At 37.5% G+C, this 20720-nt stretch overlaps 2 protein-coding genes across 4 annotated transcripts; one reads left to right on the forward strand and one right to left on the reverse strand.

The window, feature by feature from the left end:
• Positions 1 to 1209: 1209 nt before the first annotated feature.
• Positions 1210 to 10250, forward strand: KRR1 (KRR1 small subunit processome component). Of its 2 annotated transcripts, none has more exons than XM_087723422.1 (10): positions 1210 to 1353; positions 3381 to 3556; positions 4371 to 4505; positions 4661 to 4786; positions 4937 to 5020; positions 5881 to 5937; positions 7089 to 7259; positions 8171 to 8248; positions 8552 to 8645; positions 10053 to 10250. In XM_087723422.1, exons 1-10 carry the CDS (start codon positions 1275 to 1277, stop codon positions 10145 to 10147), a joined length of 1095 nt encoding a protein of 364 aa, XP_087579548.1. In that variant the 5' UTR covers positions 1210 to 1274; the 3' UTR covers positions 10148 to 10250. The 2 variants fall into 2 exon arrangements, with proteins under 2 accessions (XP_087579548.1, XP_087579547.1); XM_087723421.1 differs by lacking the exon at positions 10053 to 10250 and adding an exon at positions 9479 to 10031.
• GLIPR1 (GLI pathogenesis related 1) lies at positions 10245 to 16812 on the reverse strand. 2 transcript variants are annotated; one of them, XM_087723424.1, is made up of 6 exons: positions 16509 to 16812; positions 14628 to 14870; positions 13283 to 13392; positions 10742 to 10835; position 10703; positions 10245 to 10540 (listed from the first exon to the last, which is right to left on the reverse strand). In XM_087723424.1, exons 1-6 carry the CDS (start codon positions 16680 to 16682, stop codon positions 10401 to 10403), a joined length of 762 nt encoding a protein of 253 aa, XP_087579550.1. In that variant the 5' UTR covers positions 16683 to 16812; the 3' UTR covers positions 10245 to 10400. The 2 variants fall into 2 exon arrangements, with proteins under 2 accessions (XP_087579550.1, XP_087579549.1); XM_087723423.1 differs by lacking the exon at position 10703 and having other exon boundaries at positions 10753 to 10835.
• Positions 16813 to 20720: the final 3908 nt, after the last annotated feature.

Below are 20720 nucleotides of genomic sequence, written 5' to 3' on the forward strand. Positions count from 1 at the left end.
GAAAAAAAAAAACCTTGTAAATGACTTACAGGTCACATTATGGAAGTCATGTTTGATCTGATGAAACTATACTTGATACTGCAGAAATTTCAATGGATTATATATCTTAGAATATATTAGAATTTGGAAGAGTAAAACACTGAGCTATTGCTAAAAATATTATCTACCAAAGGCTTAGTTAGCTTTCATTGCTAACTTGAAGATTTTTATAGCATTTGGCTAGCCATTAAGAATGGCATTACCACAGGATGCCAAATTCTGTAAGGGCTTTGTTTTGAATCGATCTCAATTTCAGTCTGGAAAAAGTGTTGGTAAAATTGATAGACATAAATGTTGCGTCCGGCCCGACGCAGCAGACAGCCGCAGCCAGAGCCGGAAGAAGATCTGATTGGCTCTGGCGCGGCTGCCGGCTGGCGGGAGAAACGCCGCCTCGCAATTGGTTCCCCGCCTGACAGCTGTCAGTATAAATAGCTGTCAGGCGGGCGCAGTTCTTGTTCTTGCGTTCTGAAGTGTTCTGCTGTTCTAATAAAGACTGTGTTGCTGAAACGTTCCTCAGTGTTTGCCTACTTAAAAATAAACCCCACGCTAATTATTTCTAAGAAAATATGCTTTTAAAGATTAGTGTTTTTAAGTATTGCAACCAAAATTCAGGAATCATGAAAATTTTTGGACCAATTTTGTAAAAGTGTGGAAAGTATGGAATTGGCACTCTTTGATAGAGCTAAACCCAAATAATAGTTATTCAGATGAGATTTTATTAGATTCAGAAAGCACAATATATATCCATCAAACATATTACACAGCAGTTTCTATGACATTAACTGTGGTGTTTTCTTGCTTTTAATGGTTTAGATAAATTACAAAAGAAAGTTATACATGTGAGTTTTGAACTTAGTTAACCTTACGGATTTTAAAAATCTAAAAAATGTTGTTTTAGAACTTCAAAACAACAATTCTTATTAGATGGTTCTTACAAAGAAATCATAATCATGAAAGCATCTTCAGAATGTGCTATTGCAAAGCATCCTTTGAAAAGACGATTCGGGTTCGTTTTATTGCCAAGGCAAATGACAGACAAATACGAGGTAGCGTTTGAAAAGATTCGTCAGAGAAATTTACCGCAAGTTTAAGTTTTCTAATATTCTATTTTCTATCTCTATGGAGCACTCCGCCGACCTCCTCCGTCCTCCCAGGATCACCGGGTCTGCGCTTCCGTTTTGTCACGTGGGCCGCTGAGAGGCGGAGATTCCGCGCCGCCGCGAAGTGAGAGCAGCATGGCGGCCTCTGGGAAGGCTCAACGCCGGAAGCGCGGAGCTGCGACCCAACTCCCCAAGACCGACAACGCGGCTCCAGGTGATACCATCCTCCCGTGTGGAAGCGTGACTGCTAGTTGGACCTTACCATAGTGGCTTCTGCTTCTTTTTTAAAGGAAGCACTTGGACGCATGTGTTGAAGTCGGTTGTAAATACTATGGTCGCTGACTGTTTTGTGGTCGGTGCTAATTACCTGGGCTTCAAAATTCGCATCATTAAGAAATACAAAGCACCTTTTAGCCGTCCGTATTTTTGCAGGCCAGAGAGGGTATTCTTATCCTTACGTCAGGGGTCTCCAACCTTGGCAACTTTAAGACCTGTGGACTTCAATTCCCAGAGTTCCTCAGCCAGCTTTGCTGGCTGAGGAACTCTGGGAGTTGAAGTCCACAAGTCTTAAAGTTGCCAAAGTTGGAGACAACTGCTCTACGTGTATGATAAATTAAATTAATCTTAGAATTATATGCCAGACATTTATAACTAACTTTTTAGTGTGCTCAGATTTATTTTTTTCTTTAATATATTACTAATTGCTGTGAATGCTCTTAGGGCTAAAGTGCAAAATAGCTAAATTCTGAGTGGCTGTTCTTTTCTTTCATGATAAGATGTATAAAGGCATACTGTAGTGTCAGCCTCCAGCAAGTTCGATATATGGGGAGACGAAGTACTTTTGTATGTCTAGAATGAGAGGGAACATCAACTCACTGGTGTCTGAAAGAAAAGAGACATTGCTTCACTGTTACCTGTTGTGGGAGGGGTTGGTTGTTGTTGTTGTTTGCAGCAGCAGCAAGTCTTAAGGAATGCTCTGCTTTTAGAATTTTTTTTCCAAAGCTGCAGTGTAAACATTCTGAAGAGGATTGCAAGAAAATACATAGAAGTCATCAGTTATTTAAATAAAATGGCTTATTTAGAACTTAGAATAATTTTATTGTCACTTTGAATGTACACTGCCATCGGGCAGAAGACATCAAAGTATAGCCAGCCGAACAAATAGGTTTAAAAATAGTTTCTATCCTTGGGCTGTCAAGACTTTTAAATACAACCACAATCACTCCATGCACACGGGGAAACATATGACTAGTTTTTTTCTTTTTCTTTCTTTTTTAGTTTCCGCTATAATTTTGCACCAGTGAAGCTAAAACCAATTTCGTTGTATTTATTTTTTACAATGACAATGAAGACTATATTATACTATATACTAATTGGCATACATTAAAATAAAATTTCATTGCATATAGCCTCCTTTAATTATCCTTTTTATGAAAGTCTTATATGGCTGCATTTATAATCAGTAATTGGTGGATTATGGTAGAATTGCCACCAATAGAAGGGCAAATACCGTATTTTTCGGAGTGTAAGACACACCTTTTTCCCTCAAAAAAGAGACTGAAAAACTGGGTGTGTCTTATACACTGAATTCAGCATTTTTTGCCTCCCGAAACCTCACCCTCTTCACCAAAATGGCCGTGCAGATCCTATAGAAAGCTTTCAGAGAGCTCCTGGGGGCTGGGGAAGGCAGCAATGAGTGAAAAACGGGCCGGTTTCTGCTCAATTTTGCCCCCTCCAGTCCCCAGGAGTACTCTATAAGCCTCCTAAAGGCTATGCATGCATTTTTTTAAATAAAAAACAGGCCTGTTTTTGCCTCCCCAGGAGCACTCTGCAAGTCCCCTAAAGGCTATTCATGCCTTTTGGGGGGGGGGGGGGAATGGGCCTGTTTTTGCAAAAAACGGACTGTTTTGGGGAGGTTTACAGAGTGCAAAAACTTTTTTTTTAATTTGCCTCTTGAAAACTGGTGTGTCTTATACTCCGGTTTGTCTTATACTCTGAAAAATATGGTACATCTCCTTGCCAGTTGTTCTTTTTCTTGCTCCAGATTGGCACTGTCATAGCATTGCTTCCTTTTGATCGGCTAGGGAGCCTCATTACTAGATGCATACTTGAGTGCTATTCTCTCTTTGAAGAGGTAGAATAGAACTTGTTGTTGAACCTTCTGTCTCGCCAGCTAATAATCTTCAATCCAAATGTCTTTATGTTTGAAAGACATTGTAACTTAAATATTTTTGCAAACAGAAGATGAATCAGGACTTCTCACAGTTCCCGATGGATGGAAAGAACCACCTTTTACCAGAGAAGATAACCCTAAAGGGCTTCTGGAAGAAAGCAGCTTTGCTACTCTTTTCCCTAAATACAGAGAAGCTTACTTGAAGGAATGCTGGCCATTAGTGCAGAAAGCTTTGAATGAACATGTAAGAATCTTTACTTACACTTTTATAGAGATAATGTTTTCAATCTACTTAAACAGCATGGATTTTGAGGAAAGTCATGACTTAGCTATATTGATGGATAACAAGTATTTACTATAGATGACTCTCTTTTTCACTGTCTACTTTGTGAATTCCCAAATATGCAGATAAAGAGGCCTGTAGTAATATGTTCCATAAGCATCCTATTTCTATATTCACTGCACAAGAGTTCCTATAATACTTAAATACAATGTGTATTATATCAGTTACTTAGAAATAACATTATTTCAGATGATTTATTAATAAGCTTATGTTACAAACATGTTTGAAAGTAAAAGGGGTAATACTGATTCCAAGATTTTGGTATCCCCAGAGCAGGCTCTAATTAATGAGTTACATGCCTTAAAATGTGCCCATCTGATCATCCCCTCTGTTCTACCATTTGCTTGATTCTTCTGGCTCCAGATTGACTTTCCAAGTAAAAAGTGCAGGCTATTTGGAGATGGCAGAGAATAGATGAAAAAAGTAGGAAATAGGACCTGGAGATTTCAAAGGCTGCAGCGGAAGCATCATTGGGGCATGGGCCACGATCCCTAATTGACAACAAAAATCCAAAGATTCTTCATATAACAACTTTTAATTTAAAAGGCCATCAGCTTGAGGTTTTTAAGTGAAACCCTTACCATTATGAAAATGTTTAGTTCTTTGTTCCTAGATACCAATACTTTTTTTTGTAAATTTTATTGATCATACATTTCTGAGATCATTAAGAATTTGTTCTGTTCTTCTGAGAATAGTTTGTTGTCCTTTGCTACAGCATATAAATGCAGTTTTAGACCTAATTGAAGGAAGCATGACTGTCAGCACAACAAAGAAGACCTTTGATCCATATATCATCATCAGAGCCCGAGATTTAATAAAACTTATAGCCAGAAGTGTTCCATTTGAACAGGTTTGTTTTTCAATCTTTTTATATTTAATTCTTTAATTTCAATAGCTCTGATAACAAACTCAATCTGATTAAGAATCCTGATTCAGAAGTTTTCTAAAAGAAAATGAATATGTTATAATAAGATACTTGATTATATATCTCTGATTTCCATTCAGTCTGTACGTGTCCTTGAAGATGATATTGCATGTGACATCATTAAAATAGGGTCCTTGGTCAGAAATAGAGAAAGATTTATAAAAAGAAGGCAAAGGCTTATTGGTCCAAATGGATCTACTCTAAAGGTATGTCTTGTTCTTTTAACTCCTATGCATGCTTAATCAAAAATAGGTCCTCTGTAAATGTGACCTGAATGCTTGCTTTCATATTCAGTAAAATATATGCCTATGAGAATTGCATCCTGAAATATATACTGTTCTCTTATTTTGATGTAGGCGCTAGAAATATTAACCAGCTGCTATATCATGGTTCAGGGGAACACTGTTTCAGCTCTTGGACCTTTTAATGGTTTAAAAGAGGTAAGATCACCTTGGGATAGAACATTTTGCACATTCAATCCAAGTATTTCATTTAAATTTGTTAATGCTATATATTAGTATAAAATGAATATGCAATCAAAAGAAATAACCTATATACTCGTCCATAATTGTAATAAAGATTTGATGTTGGGAAATTACCTAGGAAATCAGTAGTTGTATTGAAGTTTTATATATTGTATTAACAGAATTTTATCTAACAAGCTAAACTCTTTGATTATACTGTGCAAGACAAAACATGATATAGATGGAGCATTGTATCAAAATGTCTTGCTGTCAGAAATCTGATCGTTGCCAAACAAATCACAGTGGGCAGCTTAAGAATAGAATACAAATTTGACCTGATACAAATTCTTGCACACTAGTAGCCCTTTGTGCAATATATATAATTTAACTGCCAATCTCCTGCTCCAGTTTATATCTTCATTAGTTTTCTTACATGGCTAAAGGATACATAATCATACTTACAGAAAATAACATTGTTTTAAAAATAATCTTCCAGTGTTAGAAAAGTAATCATCTAGGAATTAGATATTTTAACTCAGGGTAACTAACTACAGGTTACATGCAGCCTTTACCATTCATTAGCAATTCCAGAGTTTTCGCCCCCTTCAGAGTATAAGATACCAGTTTTGCCTCTTAACATCCCCCACTCTCTTACTGTCCAACAAAAAATATCCAAAAGGAGAAATGGAACCTAAATTTCAGTCCTACACCTGCAGGACTTGGACAGGGTAGAAACAGTGTTCAGTATGTGGCCACATGGCTGAAAAAGTTTGCTCACCTTTGGTTTAAATCATTAAAATTAATCAGTTTGCAATCTTGTCTTTTAAAAAAAATAGGTTAGGAAAGTTGTTTTGGATACCATGAAGAATATTCATCCCATATATAATATCAAGGTAAAATAAAAATATTTGATCTAAAATCATTTTGGATGACTTGTTGATATGTTATCTATTTAGCATCCGTTTGAACATGCTGTGTTTTGGGCAGAGGGGTTGTATGTTTTCCCAGAATTCTGCAGTGAAATTGATTGAATTGAATCCCAAACCCAATATTCAATAGACATCAGGGAATAAAAATAAACCCATCAAATAAAAATAAATTAATGATATCAGTTCTACAGAATGTGGGTTATAATTCTGACTTATTGTAAGCCATGATCAGACAACAAGGGAATGCAATAACTTTGCATCCTTAATTGATTCTTAGCTGTTTCATTTTCAGTTTCCCTGCTGTTCAAAATTTCAAAAAATTCCTCCAACTGCCCAAGGCAGAGTCCATGAAAAGATCGTGGAAGTTTTTTATACCTAGCAGCCTCTCAGTCAGAAGAGTATAGATTACAAATACATTTGAACACAAAATTCAAATTAATGTGCCATTTGTGTTTTTTGTTTTTTGCAGTTTATTGGTTCTACAGGTAGTCCTTGACATACAACCACAATACAGTCCCGAATTTTGGTCATATGTCATTGGGATCATTAAGCAGGTCACCACATGACATGGCTCAACTTTAGGACCATGTCATGTTTTCCTTAAGTGACCATGCAGATTGTTAAATAAAGCCTGGGGTACCTCAGACAGTAAAGCAATCCTCATCTAGTGCAATCATGTGCAAGTTATGGGGGTGCTCTCGTGTGGCTGCTTCCATTTAAATGGAAATGGCTTCCTCTATTGAAGCCAATCTCTTTTAGGAATGTGTGCTTTTGTTTTAACCTACAAAACTCAAGCCAAAACCTCTTAAACCCATTGGACTTAGCAGCCATACTGAAAAGGGATTGTAAGTCTCTTTGTTCAGCAATCAATTTTGAATGTTCGATGAAGGAACTGTCACATCAAGAACTACTTTTAAAAAAAAAGTCACCTGAAGAGAAGAAATCATTAAATTGAGCTAATTTTTACTTATAATTGGATCACTTTCACCTGTATTAATAGGTACAGTTACTAAAGGAGTCTATTTCATATCTGATATGATACCTGATTTTTCCTTAGGCTAAATAATAAGAGTTTTTCTTCTAACTAACTGTTTGATTTTTTAATATGTTTGAAGACACTAATGATTAAGAGAGAATTATCAAAAGATCCTGAATTAAGATTGGAAAACTGGGAACGTTTTTTGCCCAAGTTCAAGCATAAGAATTTGAACAAACGGAAGGAACCAAAGAAGAAAAATGTCAAGAAAGAATACACTCCCTTCCCACCTCCACAACCAGAGAGTCAGGTCTGTTTAATCTGAAATTTTACTGAACAACCTAAAGCCTTGATGGTGAAAAGGTTAGCCATCAATGACCTAAAGGAACTTTCTGACAGCTGGTGCCTTTAGTATATGGATACCAAACTATGATGTACCAGATGTTTGAGATGGTAGCCTTCAAATGTGGATAGTGAGGGAGATGGGCAGTCCCAAAATGTAATGAATAAATGATAACTCTATATCAGAGGTGTCAAACTCAAGGCCTGTGGGCCAGATCCAGCCCGCAGGGTGCTTAAATATGTCCACGAGGCTGGCCTGGATATATCAAAGGACCAGCCCATGGTGCCTCTGCTGGCCAAAACAAGCCTCCTGCAGCACACTGCCGGCCAAAAACAGGCCATGTGGACACCCCACGAGGCCCCCATGCCTGTTTTGGCCAACAGTGTGCTGCTGGAGGTGTCCGTACAGTTTCTCTTCCCCCCTGCTCCCCACCCCTGTGGAGAATGGAGAACTACCAATGATCCAGCCCTCGAAGAAATCCAGTTTGATACCCCTGCTCTACACCATCTGGATAGCACAGGTTCCCCATTCCTTTAGTGTACTATAAAATTTAACCAAGGTTTCCCTACAAATATAGCCTAAAAATAACAATAACCAATTGCAGTTTATTAGAAATAATTGTCTTTCATTGCAATATATGTGTGCACAGATTTGCTACCCAAAATGAACAGGTTAAATCAATAGTATAAATTGTGTATAAATGAAAAGTGTTTTATGTTTAACTTTTCAATTTTAATATGATTTGGCTTTGATGTTGCATTATGAAAACTATTAACTTCTGATTTTTTAAATAAGGAATCATAGCAACTTATTTTTTAAAATATGGAAACAAGGCAACAATTTTTACTGTGGAATATGCTCATGTACTATTTTTACAGGTTGATAAAGAATTAGCAAGTGGTGAATATTTCTTGAAAGAAAGTCAAAAGAAGCGTAAGAGAATAGAAGAAATAAAGGTACAGTCCCTTGATTTCTTTGTTAATTAATTAATTAATTAATTAATTAACAATTTCTTTGTTATAGTTTCTGGTTGTGTCCAGAACAAAGATTAATTTGTTAATTGAAATATATATTTAATTTTGTATTATAAATAAATATGTATTTAATATATATATATATATATATATACGAATGTATGTATGTATGCATGCATGCATGCATGTATGTATTTAATTTTGTACAACCAATTTCGTTGTGTTTAAGTACAATCATAATAAAGATTATACTATATATGCTACATGATCTTTTTTTATTTTTAGGCAAAGCAAGCAGAAGCAATTAACAAGCGACAAGAAGAGAGAAATAAAGCTTTTATTCCACCTAAAGAAAAGCCTGTTGTAAAACCAAGGAAAAGTAAGATTGGTTTCTTATTATTCTTAATGTTTTATAAAGACCAGTCTTCATATTGAGAGGAAGCATTTTGATCTGTTACTTACAGAATAAATTAATACTTCCAGAGCTCTCTGTTGAGAAGACTGAGGACCAAAATTACAAATGGAAGTTTAATTTTATAAAAATATAATTATATTCTAATCCAAAGAAATACATTGGGTATTTGAAATGCATATGGAATCAAGAATATCTCTCTTGACATTTTTTACATTTTGAAAATGCCTGAAAAGTTAATTTATAAAATTAAGTTGTGATATGCAAGATCAAGAACTGATTCTCCCCATAAATAGTATTTTAAACAAGATGGGATAAATCAAAGTTCACTGATATTAAAGGACTCTACTCCTTTAGCATGGACTCTACCTACCTTTTGTAGACAAAAACAGTTACAAAATTCCTTTGTAAAGTTACCTTCAGATAACTTCTATTCTCCCATAGTTCCTATTCTCTAATATTTGTTTTAAGACCAAGCTTACTATTCAGAGTATTAATAGCTAGATTAATCTAAAATACTATATTAATAGGCCTTGGAAGTTATTTAAGTTTAATTCATAGCTTTGGATCCAAAATCTATATCTTTTGAATTAAAAGCTTACATTGTAAAATAATATCTTTTAGCAACATCTTTGTAGGGCACTTTAATATAACTGGATTCATTAGCTTGGCATCTTAACTGATTTTTTTTGTGCATTTTATGCAACTCATTGAAAAGTTAATATATTTGTTATGCTTGGAAATGTTTTCTATAATTCTTGGATAAGGCAATAAGAAAAATATACTCTTTTACTCTGTAGCAACAACTGAAACAAAGATTGATATTGATGCAATTAAAGAAAAGATTAAAAAAGCAAAGAAGAAGAAGCTTGGAGCACTACCAGAAGAAGAAGTTAAATTAAAAATTGCAGCAGGTGAAAAGAAAAAGAAACCATCTTTAAAGCTATAGCACTTCACTTTTTGCAAGGAGGAAAGCTATGAACTCAGCTAATGTAGAAGATGAAAAGGTGCATTCCTGGAAGGAAGAAAGGAAAAATAGCTTTCCAAATTTTTAACCTAAAACTGACATCTTGCTCTGTTGTATTTTAAGCAATATGGGAAATAGTTCCATACATGTGATATCCATTAGAATAAACAGTTGGCTTTTAGCTGTTGGTGTAAAAGTGGCAGTATACACAGGATTATCATTGAGAAGATTTTATGCAGTATACAAAGACTTACCAACAAACTTGGATTTATTTGTTTTATTGCATGGGACTCTGAAAAATTGTTATCTAGAACATTACAAAAAATAACAGGTTTTCTGTGTGGCAGCTGAAACATTTTCTAAATAAATGTATATTGCTGCATTAATTGATGTTTTTTGTTTACTAGACTTTCATAAACTTTTTGGAAGAGGACTACTTTACATTTTGGTTATATTACTGGAGAATTTTGCTTTCCAAATGCTGGTTGCAGTTGAATGTTGAGTTACTTTTTTCATTCAGATCAACAAAGAGCCAGAGTATGATAAGCAGAGTAGAATGTTACTTTGTGAATGTTGTTATCAATAATAATTTTATATTCATTGAATGTTTACCTGTCCAAGATCTTTTTCTGCTACTTGTACGTTTTTAATTCCTAAAAAACATTTTGAAAATGTATCTAAAAATCATGGATGTCTTACTATTATTATCAATTCATTGTTTAATACCTTACAAAAGTGCTTATTTTTGTTCCAATTTATTTATACATATCCATTCTGGGATAATGTTGCTTCAGAAAAAAGACAGTTACAAAAGTTATTAAAAATGAAGATGTTCTCAGGACTAGAACAATGATGTAGTAGGAATCACTATCTGGCTTCTTCACCCATAGTTCACCTACAAATAAATTATTTAAATAAGTTATTTACAGTTGCATCTAGGTTAATGACAAGTCAATATAAACATAAGAAACTTGTACATTTGGAGCTTTCTAGCTAGATAATTAAAGATTGGTATTTCATTCATGGAAGTTCTCTTTTGAAATGTTTTTTTAAAGACCCTAACTTATGACAGGAGAGGAAGAAATGCATGCTAGACCTTTAACTTACCACAAAGTCTGTCTATGCAAGGCTCTTTGTAACATTCACTGCATGTTACTCCTGATTTATATGGCCATCTTGGATAATTCCCACTGCAAAACAACAATTTTGTCAGCTCACTTGATACAGAGACAGGAGAGAAGGTTGAACCTTTCAGGTTAATGCTTTAACTGAATTATAATCTGGAATAATTTTTAGTAAATACTGGTCATTAAAACCACAGAATGGTGTTATTAGAAACTAACACAGCCAAATACAACATATGTTTTCTTACATTTAAATCAATGAAATGGACCCTTGAAACTGAAGCTGTAAACCTATTTGCCAGTATTCTTTACTATTTCCAAATTATTTCAGTTTGATTTATGAAAGGATATTGAATTAGATTGAATTGTCCAGTTTATATTAAAGGCAAAAATAGTTATTAAATATTCAGTGATAGTGTTAAGTGCAATGAATTCCTTCTTTGTCAGCCTTTATGTTCTACTATTGTCACCTTACATAAAAGGGGGATTGAATACCAACTTTGCTTTAAACATTTCAAACCACTAAGTAAGTAATAGTATTTAACTATAGTATTCCCCAGTTTTTATGTGCTCAACACCAATAAATGAATGGACAATGTTTTTAAAAAATCACTGACCATATCAGTGGCATCTATAATTATCAAAATACTATCCATTAAATGAGTAATTGAGAAATTGACATAGTGGCCTGAACTTGAAGGTAACACATGAACAAAGATTAATAGTTTAAAAAATGCTTTCTTGGAACTTTTTGCTTTATTTTTGCTGTGCTTGTTCTAATTCTATTGCTGATAATATTTGAAGTTTGTGTTTACACAAATTTAATGATTCAGTGAAGTTGGACTCTACAGTTCCCACCCATCTTGAATCTCTCGACTTTATATTTTCCATGATGGCTTTTAATGAGAGATTATTTTAAGATGTTAGTTTTAGACTACTAAATGTTTTGTCCAATACTTATTTTTTTTGTTTCTACATAAAGTTACAAAGGAGTTTATACATTATAACTTGTGTTACTGATCTGCTCTCCAGAGAAGGAAGAAAGCTACTTCCTTTTTTAGCCATATATTTTAAAACTACTAGGAACAAGAAGTGACATAGCATTTATTTTATTTCCACTTTTTTTTGCTGGCAAGTAAGGTCACAGGCTGTGTGAGACTTATCTCTCATATGATCTTATTAAAAGGGTGAATATCAGGTAAAGGTCTCCAAGAAAATATGTCATGGCACTGTAACTACAATAATAAGACACTAAGGCAGGGTCAAGATGTGTAAAATCAGAAAACTTCAGGAGATGTCTTTTTCTCTGTTTCAACTACATTTCTATCTGCCTTTAAAAAACATTCCCAGAGTGCCTTAGTTCCTCACCTCATAATAATATAACAAAAAAACAACAACAGATCCTTAGCAGTAACAAATAATTACATCCACCAAAATGAAATGATGAAGCTCAGCTGAGAATTTAATTATTTGAAAAGCTTATCACATTAACAGAGTTGGAAGGGACCTTGTAGGTCATCTAGTCCAACCCCCCTGCCTAAGCGGGAGAGCCTACACCATTTCTGACAAATGGTAGTCTAATCTCTTCTTGAAAGCCTCCAGTGATGAAGCTTCCACAAACTTCCGAAGGCAAGCTGTTCCATTGGTTAAATGTTCTCACTGTCAGAAAATTTACCCCTATTTCTAGATTGAATCTCTCCTTGTTCAATTTCCATCCATTATTCCCTGTCTGGCCTTTGGGTGCCTTGGAAAATAGCTTGACCCCTTCCTCTCTGTGGCAGCCCCTCAAATATTGGAACACTGCTATCATGTCTGCCATAGTTCTTCTCTTCACTAGACTAGCCATGCCCAGTTCTGCAATCATTCATTGTATGTTTTAGCTTCTAGTCCCCTAATCAATTACAATCAAAAAGATCATCACAGTCAAGGTTTTGGGGGGGTGGGGGGAGAGACCTTGGATTCATCTTCTAGTAGAATTATACAGTTGCTGCTTGCAATGCTTTTGTCCGTGACATTAACCAATCTTACAGGAATGGCCCACTATTGGGCCTTCCATTAGTACAGTGTTTCACAACTTTAAGATGTATGGATAGTGAGTCCCCAGCCAATTAGGAAATATTAACCATACTGGTTTGGATCTCTTTAAATTGTAGTTTACATATCTGAAGTATGGGGAAGGTTAGCCTAAATTATTTAGGATTTTAAAACTTGTCCCAGCACTTTAAAAAGATCCAGAATATTGATTGATTTTCTCATAATTCAGCCCATTCCATGTAATTAGTTAATCTTGTATGGATAGATCTGGTGCATGATCAACCACATCTAAATTTGCATTCTGGAGATAGAAGTCAACATTTGTTTTTACGGTGGGTTTTAATATTGAGTTATAATTATTTATATCAAAGGAGTAAATGGTCCTGAATATACATAGGTACCAGTTTCTCAATTCCTAAAGGAGTTAAAGGTTTTCCTTCTAAGATAACTTCTGACAAATTGCAATTTAAAATCCTTACCCAGGTCCATAGTCACAAATGAAGTGTGCAGCATTAGATCCACCAAAGCCTTGTACTATAGGACAAAAGTGAACAGCACAGCCAACTTTGTAAGTTTCTGCCCAAACCATCTGAAAATAAAATAGTAAATTCTGTGCTAATTTATTGTACATGATGGTATTTTCGGTGATAATTTAGTGTATACGGTTAGGCCACAGTTGTGCTAAAAATTGGACACCTATGTAGCATTGTCTTTAACGATGATCACTTATAATGTAAATGCTCAAAGAATTAATTTACAGGCATATTAAATAAATTGCTGAGAGCTAATATATTGAAGTAGGCTTAACAAACTTATATGAAGTACTCTTGCTGCTTTGCCTGACCAAACTCACTGCTGCTGTTTTTTTCAGACAGGATGCATAGACTTAGATTGTGAAATTATTTTGAAAACACCACTTCTTTTATTTTTTCATATCTAAATACTAATAAAACTTTCACAATAAATTTCAGCTTTTTTACATACAGACTGGGATGGGGATAGAGAAGAGTAGTGTGATGAACTTGTAGGTTTATTATGATTAAAAAGTGTTTCCTTAAACATATGGAAAATTGTTTCCATGGTCAGAGATGTGAATAAATGAGATTCAACTTTTATTTGCTCCAAAACTATTTATATACTAAAAACAACTGATGAAAACTTCTCTGTGACTTTATCATTCCATCAAGAATCATTAGAAATGGAGGATTTCTGATTTATTAGCTAGACCCAAAATATTAGAGAAGGAACATTTTCTGTGATTGGGCAAAGCAATATATTGTGTATTTCCTTTTCTTTCAGGTTATTAAATAAAACGGATGCAAGAATAGCTAGTGAGTTGCTGTTAAGCTTGAGATTGGGTTCGATTGCAATGCCACAACAAATGCCAACAGGGATAAGTAAGGCACAAAGCCATTGGGCCATGGAAAATGGGGATTATTTTTAAAAAGTTGGGATTGGTGGGGTGGGATTTGTGATGGCTCAACATTTGCCTTTATAGATTGGTAACTTTTTTTCTTGCCTAGGCAATTTTAAAGTACAATTGCAGGCTTGCCAAGTTGAATCAAGCAATTTGCAATTTGTAACGACATTAGTAATTTTTAAAAAAATAACTGCCATCCAGAGGTGTGTTCCTACCGGTTTGAATCGGTTCGGTCGAGTCAGTAGTAACTTGGTCTGCCACACCCCCGAACAAGTGCACACCAAGCGTTAAGCCCCGCATCAAGTGTGTCTCTGAGCAAACTGACAGTAGCAGCAGCTGGAACCCACCCATGGTGTCAACTGCTATTTTTAGAAGTCATATGCAAGATATAATTAATGACTTACCTGAGTATAGTGCCCACATACATGTTTACAAATTCGAGTAGCATAATTGTAATGTTGGACTTCACTGTGCCAAGAAGTGAGGGCTGAAGTCACATTAAAATACCCAATGGTTCCAGTCCAAATATTTTCTCCAACTATTGTGAAGTTTGGGTGGGCCTTCCCTGTCTTGAGATCAGGATTATGTTTAAATTGGCACATATTTGCCCAGCCAAGAGCAGTCTTCGCAAGATCATGGTCCCAGCTCTACAAAAATATAATATATATTATGATCACTTTATTTGGTATTCTTGGATTATTTTTTAAAATAATGCAATTGTCTTTTACAAAGTAATTCCCCATCCCACCCTGCCACATACCGGTAGATTTGTATATAATTTTTATTCTTGTTCTAACTCACTTCTACTGCGGATTGGGGAATATATAAACCAGTATGTTCAATGCCTCCTGCCCTGGCTTTGCACTCTGCTTTGTAGTTTTTACAAAAATGAGCTAGTTGTCTGCTTGTTCCTGACTCATCAGTATGGATATGAATGTAACTATATAAATAGATGTGCAAAAATGTAAAAAATTGACATTATTATGCATTGCATTGTACCATATGTTGTGGAGTAAACTGCAACTACACTAAGATGAAATCAAATAAATCATTATGTAATCTGCGAATCCAAACCGGCATACTAGTTTTGAAGAAAAGTCAGGAAAGGCATAAACATTATTTTATATACTATCGTTTTCTTTAAAAAGTAACAGGCTGTTAGAGGGGAGGGGATTCTGTGGGACCATGTTCATTTTGCATCACACTGGTTTGTGATTTTCTTCTCACACCTGCTATTTAAAATTTGCCTCAATAGCTGGTCACATTAAATGGAATACACATTTAATCTCTGGTTAGATACTGGTTCTCAGCCTTTCATCTGAGTTCAACCATGTGTGTAGTCCGTTCTCATAAAGTGCTTCAGTGGATCATTGGTTAGATTTACTCCCAAGGTATTCAGATTAAACTGATTCTAGCCAATCACTTGGGTAGAACTAGAACAACTAAAGCCAAGTCTTTTGTCTATGTAGACCACCAAGAAAGGGATCGGTGAAACAGCCCATATATTCATTACAGAGCTCCATGCCAAGGCCCAGAATGAACCATACACCTCAAATATTGAGTGGCTTTGATATTATGAAGCATTGCCAACATGTTCTTGAAGCCAAGGTTCATGGGATGCTAATAACATTTCTTGGAGAAAGTGGGTGAAACTTGGTATTCCTTAAATAATTTTAGACCCAACTGGTATGATTGTTTTCTGCACAAATGATTGGTAAGTTTGATGACACGATTATCAGAACATGGCTTTGATACAATACCAAATTTGTTCCTCCCAGAAAAAGGGAGGAAATGTAATGTAGTGCAAAAAATGGGCCCTCTTTGAGATTTCTGTATTAATTATATAATTTCATTATTTTTGAATTTGGCATACAACCAAGCAGATGGTCTTGGGTGATAGAGACATATTTAAGGGGGTGGGGGGAAGATTAGTGCTTTGTTTGAAAATGTGCCTACCTGCTCAGAAAAGAGATAAATGAATGTTAGGACAAGAAAAAGGACCTAAAGGGTTAAAGTGTAACTGGTATTTTGACTAGCTATGTCTCCCATAGCAACTATTTTGCCAAAAGTGGGATCCCTCACAGCTTCCATTTGGAATTGATGTTTGCTATACGCTTTCAAAATTTCCAAAGTTTCAAAAGAAACAAAATTAGTACCAAGCCTTGTCAGAGAATTAATTTCAGCATAGCAAAATTATCTTAAAAGAACTAGAAATATTTAAGCCAATTCTAAACATGCAGGAAGTATGAATTGTACATTGCTACAAATTATGATAATTTCCTTACCATCCGTTTCATGTTGCTAGCTGGTGGGTCCACCATTGATCGGAATCTATTATGCACTCTGACACATTCTTCAATAAACTGTGCATTTTCAATATCCGGTAAGGTATGTTGGGTATAAAAACAACAGCACACTTGCAGTTTCAGGAATAATAAAATCAGGCCTTTTTCTGTCATTCTGGACTGCTACACAATCAGCGAAAATAGTTTAAACAAAAGCCAACTTATAAACAAGTCCTTAGGGCTATTCCGTTTGACAACTTGTGCTTGGCTTTTACTTCATCTTTCTTTGGTTCCCTTGTTAAGGATAAAAGCACCCGGAAATGAATTTAACAAATACCTTCAAGCTGAAGGCAGAGCCTAGTGATGAGTCATTTTCACCACTGAATTGTTCCTTTTTTTTACACTCTCTTATATAATCCTTCCTATCTTGTATGTAAATCTTAAGTAATGAGATAACATTAACATTAACAAAATTAGGATAGAGTATTGACACTTTTGAAATTTGGTACTGATGGACAAGTTTCCTAGGAATACTATAAATAGCCAATAAAAGCAAAAGTAATCATAAAAGAAAAAAGTCCTCATTTGAGGGATAAATGAGTGGGCTCACATTATACTTCAGACAGATTATATAGACACATTGAGAAGTCCATGTTGCTGGAATGTGTAGAAAAAAAGAAAAAAGATTGAACAGCAGTTAGATGAATGGGCCTGATTAGAATGGCTATGGGTCTACTGTTGAAAGACTTAAAAAGCCAGGTGGGATCAAATCATTCTGGAAAAGTCCTTCTGTGTGATTGATTTAAGAATGAATACAAACACGATGTAAACAATCAATAAAATATTCAATCAGGCAAATATTCATTATGCATCATTGTATGGAACTTCCTTCTTCCACCACATCTCCTTCATATGAAGGTATCAGCTTGTCAAGTTTTGTTACTTTACTGAAAATTAAGAACAAAAACCTTTGCAGTTTGATACCAGAAGTCCTGCCTTTTCACTCCACTCTACATGGAAAAAATGAACTGTTTACATCTCCATCCATCCATATCTTTATTTCATGTTTCTTACCTGATCATATGCCCACCCTCTCAATTCTAGTGAGATTTGAAAATGGCCTTTCACCATTGTCCTTGAAAGACCTTAACCCTAGAAACCATAAAGGGTCCTTGCAAATGAGGAAATAGACCACCTGCAAATTCCAATATTTTCGTGTACTTCCAAAAAGCTGATTTCTCAGCTTATCTCTTGAATACAGCTTAGACCATGAAATACCATCAATTCAAAGTTCCTTTGGAAATACCAGGAAGGAGAGCAGCGGTGGCACAGTGGTTAGAATGCAGTACTGCAGGCTACTTCTGCTGATTACTGGCTGCCAGCAGTTTAGCAGTTCCGATCCCACCAGGCTCAAAGTTGACTTAGCCTTCCATCCTTCTGAGGTGGGTAAAATGAGGACCCAGATTGTTGAGGGCTATATGCTGTGAAGCACTGTGAAGTGGTATATAAGTCTAAGTGCTATTGCTAAGGGCCCTACTGCCGTGATGGTGAACCCATGGCATGGGTGCCATAGGTAGTACGCGGAACTCTCTCTGCAGGCACACAAGCTGTCACCCCAGCCCCAGTTAACCGCACATGCATGCACCCCTCCCGCCAGCCAGCTGATTTTCGTGTCTGTCACATATGCGGGAGATAAGTGTGCATGTGTGGAGAGCATGGGGTCACACGTGCATGCGCAGGACGGAGCACCCCCCATGCACCCTGTGTTTGGTCTCAGGAGGCTTCAGGGAGGCCTGCTAGGCCCAAAATGGGATGCAGGGTATCATGCACGCATGCGCAGGGGGAATACAGGATGGGTCATACACTCATGCGCAGGGGGACGGGCACAGAGGGGGGTGTTGCGCACACATTGCATTATGGATGCGGGCAATGTTGTTTTTATGAAACTTTTTGTCAGTATGATGTGAAACTTTATTAGAATAGTAGTGTCACATGGTACTTACTATTACAGTAAACAAGAGCTGTGGTGGTACAGTGGTTAGAATGCAGTAATACAGGCTAATTCAGATCACTGCCAGGAGTTTAATCCTCACTGTCTCAAGGTTGACTCAGCCTTCCATCCTTCCGAGGTCAGTAAAATGAGGACCCAGATTGTTGGGAGCAATATGTTGACTGTAAACCACTTAGAGAGTGCTGTAAAGCACTATGAAGTGGTATATAAGGCTTAGGGCTATTCCCATTGCTAAATTACTGCATCCTGACCTTGTGCTTTACTAAATCTAAATGCACTGCCTGAGCAACCATCAGCCACACAATTGTGTCCTATTCAATAATCAGATATGTACTTTCTGAATATGACTGCTGCTGCATGTGCAAGCTCGTGATGGCCGGGAGCTCCTGCTCCAGCATGGGACAGATGAAAGATTGGAAAAAGCATTGCGTTCCTATCGGCAAGCCCCCACAGGAAAAGGGGCAAGCAGTGGGGTATGACCTGGAGGACCGGGTGGGGTGGTCAACTGGGGGTTTTCTCTCTCGGGCTGGTCGCCTGCCTGTGTGGTTGTTGGCGGTTTTGCTGCTTTGGCGGCGAAAATGGCGGCGCTAGGCAGCTTCTAATGACACTGGCGCCCTTGGTCTGCCTCTTGATTTAAAAACCCAGGAGAAAACTTGGAGGAAATTCGGGGGACCTTTTGGGACAGCGCTGCGCTATTCTGCCAACGAGGGGTGGCTGGTCCAGATGATGCCAAACGGAATCAAGGAGCTGGCTTTGCTGCCGCCGCCACGGCTCTTCCCGCACCCCCCTCCCTTCTCCTCATTGTATCCTGGCTTGAGGTAGTCCGGGCAGCCTTTGCTTCAGTTTTTCGTGACTGGGAGAGCCCTGGAAGCTTTGGGAACCTACAGAATGGTATTGCCTTGTTGTCTGTCTTCACGGGGTGGGGTGGCTGCTTCATGTGGCGCCGGACGGAGGTGGACAGCTGTTGGTTTACCATCACCACGACCCCTCCGGGTGCCCCCTCCCACCTCCCACCCACCCCATTTGATCGGATGCTTTCACACTGTGACTTTTCCTTGCCCTTTGGTAGCTTCCTGCTTTATTACTCTTACCACCTGGCCCTCTTGGCTTATGACCATTGGAGTGTTTATGAACTTTGGACTGCCTATGAACTTTGGACCTTGGTTTCGGACTCCTGGATTTCCAGACATATAATCCGTTTTCCCTATTACGACCATTACTATCTATTATTACTCTAGAGACACCACCTCAACCACCCAGACCTCTGCCTCCCTCCATTATACTATCTGGGAGAGAAGACGAACTATTTCACCTGCATCCCCTTGTCATCGATCTGACCCTTGTGTCCCTACTTCACGAACCAGAGACCTTACTTGCACAATTTTAACATCAATCTTAATATAGCGCACCCCCACTTTTTCTTTGTATGTGGAATGTATGTGTATGCCTGTGAATGAATGAACCCACCTTCTTTTAAACTAGTATAATTACTTTATTATATTGTTGTATCTTTTAAACTGTAGTGAGGTATCTCTGTGGGGAATGCTTGGTTGACATGTATGAGGGGATTGAGAGTGCAGCCTGGAACTCCCTCCACTGAGTCCTGCAGCAGAAGTGGATGGGGGCGCGGATCCGCCTCTCATCCCAGAATGCATGGTAGAAACGTCCTGCCGGGAAGAACGGAGCCTACGGGAGGGGAAGAGGGGTCTACGGGTGCGGGGATGGGCCGGTGCATCCCAGTCATAGTTGGGAGAGGCAGGTTTGACGGGAGTTACAGGGCTAGCCATTACCGGGGAAGGAGGGTTCGCTAGGTCACAGTGATCCCTCCTTTGGCCCTGTTAGCTCCACTCCAGGACCAGATGGCGAGAGTTGTCAGGGCCCTGGTCTCAAGCTGCTGTTGCTAAATGCCAGGTCTGTGGTTCAAAAAGCTCCCCTCGTCCGGGACCTAATACTAGATGAGGGGGCAGACCTGGCATGTATTACTGAGACCTGGCTGGGTCATGAGGGAGGAGTCCCCCTCACTGAAATGTGCCCAGAAGGGTTTCGGGTGCTACATCAGCCGTGACATCAGAGAAGGGGTAGGGGAGTGGCAGTCATCATCCAAGAGTCCCTAGTTCCTCGTAGGATCCCTGCTCCGGAGATTGTCGGGTGTGAGTCCCTTCTGGTGAAGTTGGACCTTGGGGGTCAAATGGGTTTGTTGC

This window comes from Thamnophis sirtalis, unplaced genomic scaffold (assembly GCF_051295495.1).
Source record: "Thamnophis sirtalis isolate CommonGarterSnake01/CBP01778 unplaced genomic scaffold, rThaSir2_p1.2 scaffold_9, whole genome shotgun sequence".
Taxonomy (NCBI): Eukaryota; Metazoa; Chordata; class Lepidosauria; order Squamata; family Natricidae; genus Thamnophis; species Thamnophis sirtalis.